Source organism: Lissotriton helveticus, chromosome 3_1, assembly GCF_964261635.1.
Source record: "Lissotriton helveticus chromosome 3_1, aLisHel1.1, whole genome shotgun sequence".
In the NCBI taxonomy this organism is placed as follows: Eukaryota; Metazoa; Chordata; class Amphibia; order Caudata; family Salamandridae; genus Lissotriton; species Lissotriton helveticus.
Window position 1 is genome coordinate 856031245 of NC_136061.1, and position 15080 is coordinate 856046324.

At 46.7% G+C, this 15080-nt stretch overlaps 1 protein-coding gene across 5 annotated transcripts in view; it reads left to right on the plus strand.

Moving 5' to 3' along the window:
• Positions 1 to 15080, plus strand: part of THRAP3 (thyroid hormone receptor associated protein 3) — a 271690-nt gene that overhangs the window by 94867 nt on the left and 161743 nt on the right. For all 5 annotated transcript variants that reach the window (XM_078681195.1, XM_078681194.1, XM_078681196.1 and 2 more), the window contains exon 4: positions 1884 to 2750. In XM_078681195.1, coding sequence (XP_078537321.1) covers positions 1884 to 2750 — 867 coding nt within the window. The remainder of the gene's footprint in view (positions 1 to 1883; positions 2751 to 15080) is intronic.

The window sequence follows — 15080 nt, forward strand, 5'->3', positions numbered from 1 at the left end:
TTACAATTGACATCACTCCTAAAACAAACCAGGACTATGCTTTGTCAGTGGTTGCTCTCTGCGTAAAATAAGGGAGTAACAACATTGACTTTGTTGTGAATAATGTTGAAAATGCTTTAATTTTGAAATTGTGAGTTGATGAAATAACGCTCCTTGAGGAACGTTAAGCCAAACTTTGTGAAATATTTACTTTTATTTATTGTTGGCCTCAAACATGTCTAGAAGTTGCTAATGCTTGGGAGCTGTGGACCCTGAAGCACCTTTATCATGTAGACCTGTCCCATTTTGAGCCTGACCGTTGCTCTTCGCCTCTCCTGCGCGCTGCAGATACCAGGGCATACGCTTTCAGATCTCGATCACGTGATCATATCTTTCGAATATCACCTGACTGTGGAGGCATGAATAACAAGCGTCTCTTTGAAGCTACATCAAAGGCCGGTGATGGGTGGTGGTGTGCCGAGTTAAGCTTTTTTTCACCCTCTGGGCAAGAATGGAGAGCGAGAGCACGATGGGGCCGTCTCAGTACCTGTTTTTTTTTTTTTTTTAGAATTCCGGTGCTGAGCACTGACAGGACCTGGCCCACTTAAAGCCCTGGGTATAGTGATTATGGGTAGCTCCTGGCAGAAACTGCCCTCCTTGTTATTTGAGCGGACGAAGCAGGCCAGAATCTAAGTCGCAGGCCATTCACTAACAAAGATGCATATTTCGAACCAGGAAGTAGCACCCTGGGACTAGAAGACCCAGAGGGGTCAATTGATAGGTAGCTCAACAAAAATCCTCTCAATCCGAACATCAGTATGTCTCCACATTCCAGGCATCTTCACATGTGAAGAGCACTCCGCACATTCAACCAGGTTCCCCAAGTCCAAGGCTGACTGCAAGTCTGTTGATCTTCGAGAGTAGAGATAATCTATATTTGTGTTCCTTTTTATTCTCATTTTGTTCAGCATATTTGCATGTTTTTTTTTTCAATGTCCTTCCTCCTGTTTCATTTGCCTCATGGCTAAACACTTAAAAGGTACCAAAGGCGAGACCTATTAGCTATGTCAATGCTTGTTAATTCAGCAAGGGGGCCATTTGTGTAGACTGCCTCAAAAAACGTATTGGTGAAATAAAAAAATAATGCAGGAGAATAATTTTCCACCCTTCCTCCGCCCCAGATTATTTGAATTTGCACAGAAGAAATAAGAAAAGTAGAGGGAAGCGGGGGAAACTGTACAAGGAAGTAAACAAAAAAAGGGGGGGGGGAAGAGGATCCCACATCACTGTTTAGGAGTTTCTGGGGTGTACGTCTGATATCCTTCAAAGAAAGACAAGGGACCAAATGGTCCTACAACAAAAAAGGGACGTAAAGAATCCATACCAGATTCGATCGCTAGATGGCAGAATAAAGCACAGTATGTAAATCCAGAAAATTCTGCAAGCTCAAAATGACTCCGAGAGATAAGCAACCATTTAGTTATTGGCGGCTAGCCTTGGTTGGGCAAAGGTTTACTGACTAAATGAGATGTGATTGACCCAGGGATGCAAATAAGGGGTTAGTGGAGAACTGAACAGGTACTATGCACATGATGGTGATTGGTGCAGTATGTTAACAGTTAGATGACTGGCTCAGGGAATCAGAAAATTCGGATACCCTAGAGTGGTTGAAAGAGTACCTGAAAATCCATGGTTAAATGTTCTCTAGGTACACTGGTCTTAAAAGCTGACATTCTTCCCACTGTTCATTAAGTTTAATCTACAGTCATTTTAAAATTGTTTTTGCAATAATGTTTGCATCCGGACTCTACAATCTAAGTTGTTAGGCAGCTGCTTTCATAATAATTGTGTTTAATTGTTTGATCTGCATTTTAATTGATGCTTTTTTTTTTTTTTTTGGGCAGTTCTAGGTCCCGTTCAAGGTCCTACTCTCCATCCCACAATCGAGAACGGAACTATCCCAGAGTTTACCAAAACCGTGATAACTTTAGAGGAAACAACCGGGGATACAGAAGGCCTTACTATTTTCGCAACAGAGGAGGAAGGGGATTTTACCCACGAGGTCAATATAACCGTGGGGGCTATGTCAACTACAACAGACCGAATTGGCAAAACTACAACCGCCAGCCCTACAGCCCTCGTCGGGGCCGGTCCCGCTCTAGAACCCCGAAGAGACGATCTCCTTCTCCAAGGTCTAGAAGTCATTCAAGAAATTCTGACAAATCGTCCTCTGACAGATCTCGACGGTCTTCTTCATCCAAATCCTCCTCTTCTAATCCCAGCATAGTGGAATCATCCAAACGCAAGTCCAGGAAGGAAAAGAAAACTAGGTCCAAAGACAAGCGAGCATCTCTTCAAACTACAGGAGAGGATGATTCGAAGGAGACTTCTTTGTCTGGTGGTGGTGAACCAAATTCCAAAGCCGAAACCTCCAAAGATTGGCAGGATATTTCATATGACACAAGTCCAATTGCACAACATAGTCCCGAACGAGCACCCACCCTAAAGAGCTCAGTTCAGTCTGTGGTGGTGAGGCGCTCTCCTCGCCCAAATCCCTTGCAGAAAAGCCCCCCTTCACCACAGGGAGGTGCTCCACCGAGCGGTTCCTCATTCCGGGCACTGTCGCGACAGAGTCCATTCGACCACAATACATCTGGCATGAGCCCTCCTAAGAAGGCCCCCCTCAGCAAAACCTCACCAACAATAAGTTCACTTTATGGTAATCCGAAGGATGAGGGGAGACCTGGTGATGCAGGACCATATTCAAAGAGGTATATGGTGTATTTTATCCTTAACTGTTTTTGTTATTTTACCAGTTAAGTTTTTTGCATGTGTAAATAGACTATTGGAGCTTTGCTTGTATTCTCCTACTTTGATAGAAAGTAAGAAATAATTACTAGTAGAGTAGATTGGATCTCAGTTCGACATTTTTAGGGGATCAGTAAAATATTTGTGAAATGAAAGCTTCTTGACACTGTTTTACCCATTTGCCTTAAATTAAATTGTGGCAATCGCGCTTCCAGCATGTGTTTATGGAGATCACATGTTGTACACACACTTTTGCAGCGTGAATCTTTCTGGATTCACTATGCTGTGCATTATTCCGCGGTCTTGTGGTTGGGTCCGGATTCGTAGTCTTTTCTTTGTTTTTTTTTTTTTTTTTTTTCTCTTTGCCCAGGTGGGCGTCGGCGTCACACCCCCTTTGGGTGTATTTCCGGTGACGTCGGCATGCTTCCTGCGGAAGCTCCCACTCTTGGGCGCCATCTTCAGATTCTTTTTTTCCGCGGTCGGGTCTGGATCGTTCCCGTTTGGGCTCCAGACATTTTTGGAGAAAGAAGAAAGAAAATACAGAAAAGACGAGGAGAAGTCATCTGAAGACTCCAGGGGACTTCACCGACGAAAGACAAGCAAAGATAAGGCGTTTTCCATCCAGATCTTCGACGACCGTCGACGAACACGCGACCAGAGAGGCCCTGGACGCTCGAGGATGGACAACACGCCGTTCAAGTTCTGCCGTAACTGCCACCACAAGTACGCGCAGAAGGACCAGCACCCGGTATGCAACCTTTGCCTACCGGTGGACCACGAAAGCGGAGACTGCAACGCCTGTTCCGCCTTCACCCCGAAGACCCTTCGTGTGAGAGAGAGGCAGAGGGTAGCACACGCCGCCCTGCAGGGGAAGGCCCCGACCCCGTCGCTCTACGAGCTGGGGATGTCCTCCGAGGAAGAAGACAACGCTGCCGCCGAAGACGACAGCTACACGGTCGTAGAGACCGATTACACGAAGACTTCTGACAAGGTAGGAGACTCTTCGGCCCCCAAGAACCCGAGAGACTCTGAGTCTCGAAAAATCGAGGGCAAGACCCCGAAAGCGCCGACGCCAAAAAAGGCGGCGTCCGCGACTACTCCCAGGCCCAGCGGATCCTCAGAGAAGGAGTCCCCGGCGCCGAGAGCTGCTGATCAGCAGAAGACGTCGAAAATCGTCCCCGAAAAGGATCGATCGACGAGGGAGAAAGACCCGAAACTGTCGACGACGACCAGAGACCCGATATCCGGTTCGACGTCGAAAACTTCGACTCCGAGAGGCACGGCGACGAGCCATCCGTCGAAGAGAGCGGCGGAACCATCCGACGCGGAACACGCGGCCGAGATGGAAAAGAAAAGAAGGCGCCTCGAGGCAGAAATGGAGAACTTCATGCAGCGGAAAAAAGATTTCGACGCAAGGATGAAGGCCTTCACGATCCCTCACAAGACCAAGCCACCAGGGCTGGAGGCGGTCGAGGAGGAAGAAGAAGAGGTCGCCGAAGTCACCGAGCAAGACCAGGACGTCGAGGTGTTCGACGACCAGGAGGAGTACGAGAATCCCCACGAGAGCTACAGCTATGGGGAGGAAGATGAGGGCAGGACAGACACAGAGTCGGCGCCCTATGACCTTCAGGAGGTAGATTACATCGATGTCGACACCGACAGCCCGGAGGAGGTGGTCGACACCTACCCCTCGAGGCCCTCGCCGCCGGACGACATCGGGGCCTACAACGCGGTGATACAATCTGCCGCAGCAGCTTTCAAGCTCAAGCTCGACGAAGAGAAGCAGAAAGCAGACTTCCTTCTGGAAACATTGCTCCCAACACAAACGAGGAGCCAGTTCCTCCCGATGCTCGAGAGCGTCTTGGCTCAGGGGAAGGAAGCTTTCAGGGAGCCCGCAACATGCAAGGCAGTAACTCCCAGAACTGAGAAGAAGTACAAGCATGCCGCAAAGGACCCGGCCTACATTCAGGGCACGGTCTCCGCAGACTCCATTATCACGGCCACAGCAAGGAGGAGGGCTAACGTACCCACTACCTCGGGCCCGCCACCGGATAAAGAGAGCAAAAGGATGGATCTGGTGGGCAGAAGGATCGAACGGAATGCCGCGACCCACTGGCGCATGGCTAATTCCAACGCCCTGGTAAACAGACACATGTACCAAATCATGGAGGGACTGGGGCAGTTGGTGAAGGACTTGCCCCAGGATGCCAAGCAGAAAGCCGAAAAGCTAATTGAAGAGGGGAAGAATGCTGCAAATTCTTGCCTTAAGACGGCCCTGGATGGGGCAGACACCGCCAGCAGGCTCATGATGATGGGCGTCACGGAAAGGAGACACGCCTGGCTCAGGATATCCGGTTTCAAACCGGAGGTGCAACACAGCATCCTGAACACACCATTCAACGGCAGTACGCTTTTCGGACAAACAGTTGATGAGCAACTCAGCCAACTTAAGAAGGATAACGAAACAGCAAGATCCATGGGAGCATTGCAGTTCAGAGGGAACAAGAGGGGCACCCCGTCACGGAGGCCCGGCGGAAGAGGCGGAAACCAGCCAGGTACATCACACCAGGCTTTCCAGCAAACGCACCAGGCAGACTCGCAGGGTCAGCAGGGCCATCAGAAACAGCCCTGGCAGTACCAACAAAGAGGCCAGTCCTTTCGAGGGAGAAATGGACGGGGACAAAATAGAAGAGGGGGCCAGCAGCCCACCTCCAAGTGACTTCAAAAAAATCCGTGTGCCCACCCACAAAAAAGATCCCAGGGGGCAGCACGTACAGATGGGTCAAGACAAACTAGACACCTACGACCACAGGACACCAGTGGGAGGAAGATTAAGATTCCACCTCCAGGAGTGGAGAGGAATCACATCAGACAAATGGATCCTCAACATTATCCAATTCGGATACTGCATAGAGTTGGAGGCGAGGCCAACAAACAGAAAACCAAGAAGAAAGCCGCTAGCAAGCAAGCAGCTGCAGTGCCTTCAGGAAGAAGCAAAAGAACTCCTGCAGAAGCAGGCCATAGAAAGGGTACCCTTCAAGGAAAGAAACACAGGAGTATACTCAACATACTTCCTGGTACCAAAAGTAGACGAGACAATGAGGCCCATTCTCGATTTACGGTTCGTGAACAAATTCATAAGAACGCAAAAATTCAAAATGACCTCCCTGCAAGAGGTGCTCCCACAGTTGCAGACCGGGGACTTCATGGTCACTATAGACCTCAAAGACGCATACCTGCACATCCCAATGAACAGGAAGCACAAGCACATGCTCAGGTTCACCGTCGGAGAAAGCCACTACCAGTTCACGACACTGGCCTTCGGTCTAAAATCGGCACCAAGAGTTTTCACAAAGTGCCTCGCAGCAGTCGCAGCGCACCTAAGAAGGCAGGGAATACATGTATACCCTTACCTGGACGACTGGCTGGTGAAAGCAAACTCATACCAGAAATGCAAGCTGCACGCACATACAGTGACCAGCACGCTCATAAACCTGGGGTTCTCCATCCATTGGAAGAAATCATCAATGGAGCCGGAACAAGTGAAGATCTTCCTGGGAGCACAGATCAACACCTTACAGGGCAAGGTGTTCCCCAGCGAGAAGAGGGCGAGGGCGCTGGTGAAGGAAACTCGCCTCTACCGGAAGGGACAAGCTCGGACAGTGAGGACGGCGAGCAAGATCATGGGGATGATGGCATCATGCATCCACCTGGTACCGAATGTACGACTCCACATGAGACCCATTCAAGAATGGCTACAGGAGCAATGGTCACAAGCTACAGGCAGTTGGGAGGATCTAGTGGTTGTAACGCACGCAGTGCAGAAGGAGATGACATGGTGGACCATGGAGAACATAGCAAGGGGAAAGCCTCTAACGCCCCCAACGCCAACAGTGACCATCACCACAGACGCATCCCTGAAGGGATGGGGCGCTCACATGGAGGAGCTCAAGGTGAGGGGACTGTGGACACCGACGGATGCCACAAAGCACATCAATTACTTAGAATTGAAGACAATCTTCCTTGCACTGAAGGCCTTTCAAACAAGACTGTACAAGCACAGGGTATTGATACAAACAGACAACACCACTGCGATGTTCTACATCAACAAGCAGGGGGGCACACAGTCCGCACCGCTTTCAACGCTGGCGCAGGAGATATGGAGATGGGCCATCCCTCTCAAGATAGACCTGCTAGCCATACACCTACCAGGGAAGGACAACATACAAGCCGATTGGCTCAGCAGGCAGACATCGGCATCCCACGAGTGGGAGCTCAATGCTCAGGAGACAAGATACCTGTTCGACAGGTGGGGGACACCATCGGTGGACCTGTTTGCCACACGCCAGAATGCAAAATGCCAAAACTTCGCATCCAGGCAGCCCGAGGAGGGGACACTGGGGAATGCCCTATGGATAGATTGGTCAAGGACATTTGCCTACGCCTTTCCCCCGATACCACTGATGCACAGAGTACTGAGCAAGTGCAGAGCGAGCAACATGACACTGATACTGGTCGCACCGCAGTGGGCGAGGCAGACCTGGTACTCGCAGATCATGGAGATGACACAGTGTGCACCCCACAGATTCAGCAGGAGGAAAGATCTACTGTCCATGCAGAACGGAGAGGTACTGCATCCAGAGCCAGAGAGCATGAGCCTAGTAGCGTGGCTCCTGAGGACATAGAGTTCGCACATTTGAGACTACCAGAAAGCACCCTGAGGGTACTTCGGGAGGCACGAAGGCCCAGCACTCGAAAGTGCTACGTTGCGAAATGGAAAAGATTCACAATATGGTGCAGACAGGAAAGACTCCACAATAAGATGAAGAGGGACTCCACAGTGCTAAGGTACCTGACGCACTTACTGGAGAAGAACCTTAGCTCATCCTCGTTAAGAGTTCACTTGGCAGCGATAGTAGCCTACACAAGGGGAGAAACGTGCAGGAGCTTCTTCACATCACAGGTGGTGAAGAGATTCCTAGAAGGAGCGAAAAGGATCGCACCACCCAAGCGGGTGCCGCCACCTGCATGGAACTTGAACACAGTCCTAACGGAACTCATGAAAGAGCCCTTTGAACCACTTCACAAGGCCTCCCTAAAGATGCTAACTATGAAAACAGCCTTCCTGGTTGCGATAACGTCCTTACGCAGAGTAAGCGAGCTTCAAGCGCTGACGCTACAAGAACCATACATACAAATACACAACGATAGAGTTGTGATGAGGACTGACCCACACTTCATGCCGAAGGTGGTATCCAATTTTCACATGAACCAGTCTATACAGATACCGAGTTTTTTCCAAAAACCCACAACCAGCGCAGAGAGAGCTCTGCACACCCTGGACGCCAGAAGGGCAGTCATGCACTACATTGAAAGGACAAAGGGGCACAGGAAAACGAAACAGTTTTTTGTGTCCTTCGCAAACAGCTTCATGGGCAAAGCAGTAACCAAAAGGACCATTGCACGATGGATCGCACAAACAATCCAACTCTGCCACAAACGGGCAGGACAGGAACTGGCTGAGGGGACACGTGCCCACTCCACCAGGAAGAAGGGCGCTACAATAGCCTTCCTGGCTAACACACCCATAGAGGACATATGCCTGGCGGCAACATGGGCTTCGGTGCACACGTTCACGAAGCACTACTGTGTGGACATACAAATGAACAAGGAAGCTCAAGTGGGACAGAAGGTGCTACAGCACATATTCAACACCCAACGCTCATCTTCCACCCAGCCGCCACAGAGATGAGAAACCGCTACAAAATCTATGCACAGCATAGTGAATCCAGAAAGATTCACGCTGCAAAACGAATAGTTTTCTTACCTGTCGGTGTAGTTTTGCAGCTTGAAGATCTTTCTGGATTCACTAGCGAACCCACCCACCTCCGCCAGAAAGATGAGGCTGGAGAGAGAAGAGGTGGTTAACTAAAGAATAGACTTTGAAAATACAAAGCGGTAAATACAAACTAAGAAGAACATTGCCATTACTTCGGAAACGAAAGAAACACGGAAAAAAAGAACCCGAAGATGGCGCCCAAGAGTGGGAGCTTCCGCAGGAAGCATGCCGACGTCACCGGAAATACACCCAAAGGGGGTGTGACGCCGACGCCCACCTGGGCAAAGAGAAAAAAAAAAAAAAAAAAAACAAAGAAAAGACTACGAATCCGGACCCAACCACAAGACCGCGGAATAATGCACAGCATAGTGAATCCAGAAAGATCTTCAAGCTGCAAAACTACACCGACAGGTAAGAAAACTATTCGTTATCATCTAGAGTTGGGCTTGGACATTGCAAGTTTGCCTCGGACATTGCAAGTTTGCCTCCTAAGAACTTTTAAAAGTATTAATGCATTTTCTCTGACCCTAGCAAACCTACCTTCAAGAATGTAATGCTGCAAAATGGAAAAGGATTTTCCTTTATTGCTATAATTTAAACAACCTTTAATGGTCACAGTGCAAACTTATACTTATTACATATAAAGAATATAATGCTCGTATACTCTTGAGTATGTGTACACTTGGTAGCCATAGCTGTTTATTTGCATAACCAACATCAGGCCTTCTTTAAGATTTAGGTTATCACAAACTTTATGGAAGGCTTAAGAAAGGTAACAGCCACGATACTTCCACCAATCCCAACATCATCCTTACTCAATTTATGGTACGATCTTTTGAGCCCCTTATTTTTACCTACTACAGTTTCTTTCAGGGAAGGTTTTCTTGTGTAGTGTAAGTGCACTACAGCCTTTTAGTTGAAGAGTCTTTTAACTTGGTCCATAAATGGTTATCTTTAGCAAACACCTTTCTTTTTTGCCCAAAGTAGTTTCTGCTTTTCATGTAATGATAAGATTGAACTGCCTTTTTTTTGGTCACAGTGGCTTGCGGAAAGGACTGTGTGTGTGTGTATATATTTTTTTTTAAGTTAAGTGGCACAATGTTTCATATATTTCGTACCCAATTTGTCGGGTAAACAAGCCACTATTTTAGTTTACCCAAGTACACTTAGAAATGGCAATTTCTAAAGTGGTCTTGTAAGGGGGATTGTAAGAGGCATTCAGTGTGTTGTGCTAAAAGTGCATTAACCATTCCTCTTATGGCATATTCTGCTTGTAAGAAAGGTGCTAGAATGGACTTTCTGTGTAACATTTCTTAGCAGGCACCTGCAAATCTTCCACTTGGTCTTCAATCCACACATTTAGTAAAGACTATGGTTTGAGATTTCATGCACAACAAACCTAGGTCTGACAAAGTGTGCTTAAAACAGTGTTCCAGACATCCTTCGTTATTGTTTGCAGGTCACTGCTCTTGGGGATTGAATACAGTCTTGTAGTCTGTGCACGCTTTGTGATCCGCGAATAGAAATCTTACTTGTGTGTAATAATTTGTTTATAGCGTGTAGTGCTGTAGATTCATATGCACTGTCCCCCTCCCTGGATGCAAACATGCAGTAGTAAATATGGTCATTATAAAAATTGGTCATTTACTATATTGTATATTCTTATTCCAGTTCAGACCTAATGCTTTGCATCACCACATTAACACCTAAGGAGGAAAATCATTCCGAGGTAGAGGCTGTTTTGGAACATTGTGTTTCAGGGAAGCTATCACAAGTCACCTCCAAACCGAAATTGCTCATAAAAAAGCATCTTGCAATGTTCTAGCACAACACTTGATGACCGTTCTGTGCACAGTATGTGAATCTACAGCTACAAGCCGAAAATATTACAGGTAAATTACACTTTCATTATTTTGTTTAACCCCTTCCGTGCGGGGCTGTTTCCCCTGCTGTGCTGGGGGGGGAGGGGAGAGGGGGCACGTACAGCGTCCCGGTGCTTATGACGAGGTCAGCTCGTCATGAGCTCCGGTGCTCATGACGAGCTGAGCTCGTCATGGCCAAGCCCGTTCCCGTTCAGTATTTATTAGAAAGTCAGTTTGTTATTACGCAGGATGCATGAAAAACTTCAGATTCTATCCCTCTTTGTTGGGTGGTGTTTCCTCGTTGTGCCTCTCCTTAGAAACGGTGTGTTGAAGTTTTGTTTTGATTGGTCTTCAGAACCCACATTATCTTGTCCGTAGTGTGGTTGGCTTCATGCTCCTGTCTGGTTCTGACAATTGACCTAGGTGAAGCCTGTGTTTAGTGCTTGGGGTGGACAACATCTCATGATGATAATTTTTGACCTAGAATTAATCCATAGTTGCTGAGAAAGTGGCCCGACTAAGAAGGAATATGCAATCAAAGGATACCATGGCTTATCAGTGAAATGCAGGCTCTTATCTAGGTAAGAGACCTTCACTAAAACCATTTGTGTCGATTTAAAAAGGTTGTCTTCCCATGTCGGGGCCCTCCACCATGTGTTGCTCAGGTGGAACCTCTGGTTGTGCATGTATTTTCAAATAACTCTTACAAGGAAGTGCAGAATTGCAAGACTTGATATTCTGTAGTGCCAGATTCGGCTTGGAGAGGGTGCGATTTTCTATAGAACCAGGCTTGAAGCATTATTGACTTGATCATGCTTTTGTATCCCAACTAAGTACAAAATGCTTTGTGTACTGTTAATCCACAACATCCTACTCTACTCTCTATTTGCTTGAGCTACTTTTCAAGCAAGGCTTCCTTATTTAAACCTGTGCAATTTCAGTACCAAGGTCTCTTTCGAAATGTTCTACTATTCCTGGAAGACAAACCAAGGGAACACGACTAAGTGGAAAGTCCAAATACTATTATTCACTGGTGTTTTCAATTCCCATTTCTAATAACGTGCCAGTACTAAAGGTTATTTCTCAACCATAGTACTTTGTTTCAAAGGCAGTGTTTGTTGCATGTGTAGCTGCGGTCATTCCCAGTGCGCACTCCTGTTTTCTAGTGTAAGGCTCTGGTGATTACAAGATTTTCTTTAAAGGAGTTTTGTTTCCAACGTGACTCGTATTACTTACTGAGCCCCACAATGCACTATGATAGACTCCTCATCAGATTGCTTTTTCGACTATTGATCTCGGTGACTCTTAAACTGCTCTTTCACCATTCCAACGAGAACGTGGAAAATGTATCTGAGAACTGTAAGATGTCAAAAGACCTCATAAGCAACATAGGTGACACCGACCGTGATGACATGACATCCATTGAGTTGAGGGCGAAAGAGCGGATCTAATGAGCGATTAGTTTGGGAGAGGGTATGTACAATTCTTCATTAGTTTTTCCCCTCCGGCAAAAGCATGTTCCTGTGGTCACAGCTGCTCAGGATCTGCAACCTGTGTACCTGCTCATGTGTAACATTTTTCAATGTAAAAATGGAACTGGACTGGTGCGCTTATCAGAAATTGAGCTCCAGGCTCTATAAAGTCTCGTCTGTAGTGGTAGCTGAGGCCCACAAGTCTGACTATAGGGGAGGACCATCCAGTACACCAGAGGAACAAAAGAGGTAGTCTTATTCCGATGTTTTCCAAAAAACTGACTCCAGCAAAGCTGAATCTCCAGGGCTTCTGCTGAAATCAAATTCGGGACAAAGACTACATTTCAGGCCTCTGGGGTTGACCCCAAGGACTGGCACCAACACCACAGGCTTCAAAAGATACCCATCTACATACAGAGGAACCAGACTTAAAAGAAGTCTTACCTCTAATGAAATGAACTTCTCGGAGCAGAGAGGAATCTGGAGGCTGATGAGTGTCAAAAGCTCCTTGAAGATGAATTGGAGTTCATAGCGTGAAAGACGTCCATGCCATGCCCACAAACTGATAAAAAGGTTCTGAAATACTAGATGTTGGGCCCCGTATGTTTACCTAGGTTATAGTTCTTTGCCTATTATTGCTAGGCCCCATGGGATACCAGCCCTTCCAAAGAAAACACACACATTTGAAGAGGGTATTTTCCAATTCCTAAGCAAAGGAAGCGAGACATTACAGCTACCTTTTATTACCACCAGTGTCTGTATACTTAAGATGCAGGTGAGGAAACTTACTGTGCTCCATCTCCAAAATCCCTATTGTGCTTGTACCAACTGATCAGCCAGATAACGTATGGCACTATTTGGTAGACACTTAGCACAGCGGTAGTGCCCTATTAGTACTGGCAGCAACATATTTGCAGTTATTGGGAGGGTGACAACACTTCACAAGGTCACTCTGTATGTAGAGACACTTCCTCTATGAAACTTGCTAAAAAATGGAATGAGTCTTGTTTAAAACTGTGCTCCACTAATAACATAAACCTGTTATAGCTATAGTGGCAATGCTAAAAGTGGAATAGAGGTTTGTGTGCAATTTTGCAGAGAACAAGGTGTACATCCCCCTCAAGATGAGGATAACAAAACAATAGATGTAGTGGGGGAAACCGTAGTTGCATCTCAGTGGCTCTAAGCACGTTCTTGGGCCTGTTAGCTAGGTGTAAGACATTGGAATATTCACAGTGGGTAACTACCCACTTCTAGGAACACAACCAATGTTGGGGTGAACCCTCAACGTCACAAAATTAACCTGATCTTAACTCCCAAGTAGGGTAGACACTGAGCAAACAGGCTTGTCTTGGGGCAGAGGTCTTCAAACTTTGTTGCGCTGAGCACCCCGTAGCAAAATATTTTGAAGTCGGGGGGCCCCCCCTCCAAAACTTTATTGCAATGATTGGAAGACATGGAGGGGCAGGGCTGAGCACCGCTGTTTAGGCTTGTGAGACCATTTCAGGGTACTTTTTCTGTAGTGTATGTAAGACTTATAAAAGAGTAAATGTTTGAAATAAAATCAGAAATTGATCAACAAAAACTGCTCCCAATAATTGGGGGAGTTGTGTGCCCCTCACACTCCTGGGCCCCAATGCAGCACCACCTGCTTCACTGATGATGGCTGCAACCCTGAGTAGACCTGGCCGTCACTCCAGTCTTGACACAGGCTCTCTATTCTTTTCAGAAAAAAATGGCTCCCACACGTTGTCCCTAATGCAGCAAGGGTTCCCTTTGCGCCAATGCTAGCATTGGATATGAGCTCCAATGTCTTTTTTAAGACACCCATGTGCTACCCAGGGCACAAACCCTTGATGCAAAGCAATGCAAGGCAGCACAAAGCAAACGTTTGTGTTCATTTGGGAAACTATCCAAAGCAAATCTTAACTTACTTTGTATAGTAAATCCCATAATAACACTTTGCATCGGGTTTGCATTACAAAAGTAACACAAACCTGTTGCAAAGCATCAGTAAATCCGGTCCCTACAGTCCAGTACAAATTAATTGTTAATACCAACAGTCTTTACATCAGGTTCTTTAACGCAAACCTTATGCAAAGTCGTTCTAAATCTGGGCCTTAATTATTTTGCTACAGCCTGCTTTATGCTATCTGTAATACGAGTTTAAAATAATGACACATTTACAGTGCTTTGTGCCAAAGCCAGAGACCTTGTAGCACTCCCAAAAAAGGTCTGTTCCCCACTGCACCAAGCAAGATTACATAATGTAACTCTGTGGTCATGCACCCAGACATCTGCATCGACTCCATTAACGAACTGAAATTTCATCCTTTCTGAGTGCCTTTCCCACTAATGAATTTGTGTGTGCGTTATTTTGTTATTTTATATGCAATTAACCTGAAGTTGGAAAAAAAAAAGCTACTGAATATTTTGTTCTTAGTGCGGTGGCGGGATTAATTACCAGCATACAGACTGACCTCAGCCCTACGGGCCTTAAAATCACAGTTCCATTGCTTTTTTTGATGCCCTTTGGGAGCATGTAAATTAATGTAGCCTAGAAACGGGACAAAATAAACAAGTTCACCCTTCTAGGCCATCTTCATTTACAAGATTTACAAGTCTTTACTGAAACATTTACGCCCCCCCCCCCCCCCCCCCCATCCCGAGAATGCAGCCACGTACCCCCAGGGGAGCGCGCAGACAGTTTGAAGACCTGTTTAGGGAATGTGTAAAGTATTTATGCAGCACAAAAACTGTAATAGTCCAAATGCCAAGCAGCAAAAATCCCAAACCGATTCAGTCTCATAGCACCCCTTGGGTGTTCTCAAAAGTGATGGCGGTTGTCACTGTCCATCTTTAAAGGTCGGAAATTCCAGTATTTCCATACCTCGAAGACTAGCTGTTGAATGTGGACACACTAGTCTGTTGTGGACCACCTCTGGGTAGCAGTGTAGCACTTATTTGGGTTCACTGTCAACAAGCTGAGGTCCCTCCTGACTATCGCACAGCTCCCATTCACTAGGGCAATTCTGGAGTGGAGGTGAGGGCTTTTCCTCCTCCGTAACAAGTCCAGGACATTTGGGGTATGGTCCTGATGTTTCAGGCTCGGCCCTGAAA